The sequence below is a fragment of the Salvia miltiorrhiza genome, chromosome 3, assembly GCF_028751815.1.
Source record: "Salvia miltiorrhiza cultivar Shanhuang (shh) chromosome 3, IMPLAD_Smil_shh, whole genome shotgun sequence".
Lineage (NCBI taxonomy): Eukaryota > Viridiplantae > Streptophyta > Magnoliopsida > Lamiales > Lamiaceae > Salvia > Salvia miltiorrhiza.
In genome coordinates, this window is record NC_080389.1 from 63,086,289 (window position 1) to 63,089,782 (window position 3,494).

General features: G+C 28.7%; 1 protein-coding gene across 1 annotated transcript; it reads left to right on the forward strand.

The window, feature by feature from the left end:
• The first annotated feature begins 1,438 nt into the window (after positions 1-1,438).
• On the forward strand, positions 1,439-3,182 carry LOC131019159 (pectin acetylesterase 8-like). The gene is made up of 9 exons (XM_057947845.1): positions 1,439-1,531; positions 1,623-1,709; positions 1,800-1,924; positions 2,061-2,121; positions 2,211-2,264; positions 2,376-2,453; positions 2,619-2,724; positions 2,807-2,952; positions 3,062-3,182. Exons 1-9 carry the CDS (start codon positions 1,439-1,441, stop codon positions 3,149-3,151), a joined length of 840 nt encoding a protein of 279 aa, XP_057803828.1. The 3' UTR covers positions 3,152-3,182.
• Positions 3,183-3,494: the final 312 nt, after the last annotated feature.

Here is a 3,494-nt window from a genome sequence, read left to right on the forward strand (position 1 = left end):
AACCTAACATTTTTTTCGTATATTCCTAAGAGGTTATTCCTGACTCTTTAAAGTCATGCTCAATTTTCAATAATTGAATGCCCATAACTTTTTGCCTACATTTTTTTTTCAGAAAATTTCTGCTTAAAGAAAGTGACTTGTTTTCAATTCATGGACATTATTAAGTATATCTAAAGTGAATAGCTGAATTTTTATTACTAAATCAAGACAAGTTGAATTTAAGTCTCAATTAATAAATACCATTTCAGAGAATTTTGAGTATTTATGATGATTTGGTACCAAACCTAAGAGGTTATTATTTTTATTATTTTTTCTTTCACATTCTATACGAATTATTTAAGACACATGCAGTGTGTGAATTCTAATAATTCATATTTAAAATAGTAAGTGGTACCAAACTTTATGAATGCAATTTCAATGTCATGACTCGTAAATTTGAAATTCTCACCATTGCAATCCATGTGCAATGACCAATAAGTGATAGAGTTAATTTCTTAAAATCATAATCCACTAATGCTTTAATTGAATCATATTCGTCATATTAATAAACAATTATTGTTATTGCCTAATATCAATGCCTGTAAAAATAGAAATCTAAATGCAAGTGTGAAATTCGTCCAAAAAACTTGCATGCTGATCACATCTAAATCTGGGCGTTCCAATTTTTTTCCGAAATTAAACTGCAATTGAAAGAACAAAAATATAAGAAAGCTTTATTATATTCACACATTTACTAAACCCAAATTAAAAAAAATAAAAATAATAATATACAGACAATAATATTTAATGTTTAAATTTATATATTAAATTGTCGTCTGTAATTCTTCTGTCGGTAGTCCGTCGGGGAATTGCCGGGAAATAAATGCGCCAACGACGTTCGCCGTAGAATGGGTGAAGTATATCTAATGTATAAATTTTAATTTTTTAAAGATTAATTTATAATCAAAACGTTGTCGTTTATTTTAACGCTAAAAATCCTTATTAAATAAATTAAATTACCACACAAACCAACAACACTAGTGAAAATATTTGCATCTAGGATATCATTAATTTAATTTGTTTAGATGAAATCCTATTTAAATACTATCTTATAAGTGGAAAAAAAAAAAAAGAATACATCTTGGGAAAAAAATTATTTTGTTTTGATAGATTTGAAAAATCCTAATCAATAGGTTTGATATCACTTTTAGCCACATTATAATCAATCACAAGTGGAGCCATACTTGCACAAGAAGTGATTGTTGAATTTACTAAACGAGCTAAGCTCAGCTCGAGTAAGGATTAAAGCAAAATGTGACGAAGCCAAATAACCAAAATTAAGGTGACGCCAAGATTTCACCGGCATTCTAAGCGAAAACGAAGCCATAAATCCGGGTAATTAATTAATTATTTTATTAAAAATGTGTTTTAATGTTTTTTATTATAATGTTTTTTATGCATGATTGTAGATTTCTACAACTGGAACCGGATTTATGTGACCTACTGTGACCAGGCATCGTTCCTTGGAGACACTGTAGTTGATGATGGTCAAGTAAGTTGTAGTATAAAATTTTGAAACTAATTCATTAAATCATCCATTTCTATATAGTATTTATTTAACTAATTAATATAAAAATTTTCAGGGACCAATAGTTCAATTCAGAGGGTCGAGGAATTTCGATGCTCTGGTGGAGGAACTTTTGGCTAAGGGAATTGGTGCCGGAGAGAATGTATGGACATTAATGATTTTTTTTTTTAATTAATTGCAATATCACATTTAAATTAATTACTTAATTTACAAGATATTTATTTATTTGCAGGTTATTCTTTCCGGTAGATCGGCCGGAGGCCTAGCAACTATACTACATTGCGATGGCTTCCGAGCACGTCTCCCTAACGTCGGCAGGGTGAAATGCCTTTCCGATGCCGGATTTTTCATCCGAGCGTGAGAATATATTCCATTCCTTGTTAATTATGTTGAAATTTTAATTTCTATGTGTTATTATTATTATTATTATTATTATTATTATTATTATTATTATTATTATTATTGTTGTTATTGATTATTATTGATTAAACAGTGAAAATATCGCTAATGCCGACTATAGGGACCACTTTTTTGCCTCGACCATCCAGCTCCATGTATGTTGATCGCCCTCTTGTAAATAATTATGTAAATAATTAATAATTAATAATCCATGTATATTCTAATAATATACTTTGTGTTGCAGAATATATCTACCCTCTTGCCTACGACATGCACAGAAAATAGAGATCCGAGTTTGGTAAGTGATAATGATTACTATATGTATTTATTATAAATAGTCTCTTTCTAATTATCTTGATAAATATTTAGAAATATATTTACTAGCTATATGTTTTTTTAAATCTTGTAGTGTCTATATCCCGAATATCTAGTCGGGGACGTTCAAACTCCGCTATTTCTATTAAATAGTGCATTTGATTATTTTCAGGTGTGTACTTTCTTTCTCAGCTCTCTTAATTTCCTTTCTTTATGAAATAAAAAATAAAAAAACGAAATACTCAAATAAATTTTAAAATCCGACAAATTTTAATTACATTAAGGGTTTACTATATTCACAAATAGCATTTTTTTAATGCTTAAATGTTTGTTTTAGGTTGTAAGCAGAGTGGTGCCTCCATCTTCTCCTGATGCGGAAAGATGGAAATCATGTGTGACGCAAAACATCAGTTGTACAACTGCTGATATACAACTATTGAATGGTAATATACATTTATTTTTAGTATTATAAACTTAAGTATTATTAATTTCACATGAAATTAATTTATTTAGTTTTGATTACAGATTTTGGGGGTGCTTTTTTTAAAGCTATTAATAATCTCCCCTATAATCCTTCAAGAGGCATGTTTATAGACGCATGCTTCGCACACTCTGTGGCATATCGTGAGCAGTATTGGTCGCCAAATTCCACAGTCAAATTGGAAAATTTGGTGAGTTTTAATTTTTATGACATTCTATCTTTTTTTCTTTCATAAAAAATAGATAATGCTAATTACTAATATTTACAACACTAATTTTACTTTGTCAAATTTTTTGCAGACTTTGTTGGAGGCCTTTGGAGATTGGTATTTCGATAGGAATTCGGTTACCTTGATCACCCCCTCTACTTCTCGAGAGTTTTGTAGTTAAACATAAATTTGTATGATTCAATAATATATTTAATATTTATGTAGTTATCAATTATCCATAAATTAGGTGTTAAATAAAATTCTAATCGCGATTTTCCTATTTTTCCGAATAAATATTTACATTAATATGACAACACAATAATATTTCTAAGAATAAACCCAATCAATTAGAGGGAAATCCTTGATTCGTGTGCAAATCAAAATAAGCCGAATTTAAATTTGTTTATTTTAACGCTAATAATCTTTATTAAATTTATTAAATTGCCACACAAATAGACAATTCAATCAAGCTCATTGAAGGAATAATAACTACAAGCTTGTTTGCTTTTGTAGTTATGTAAACC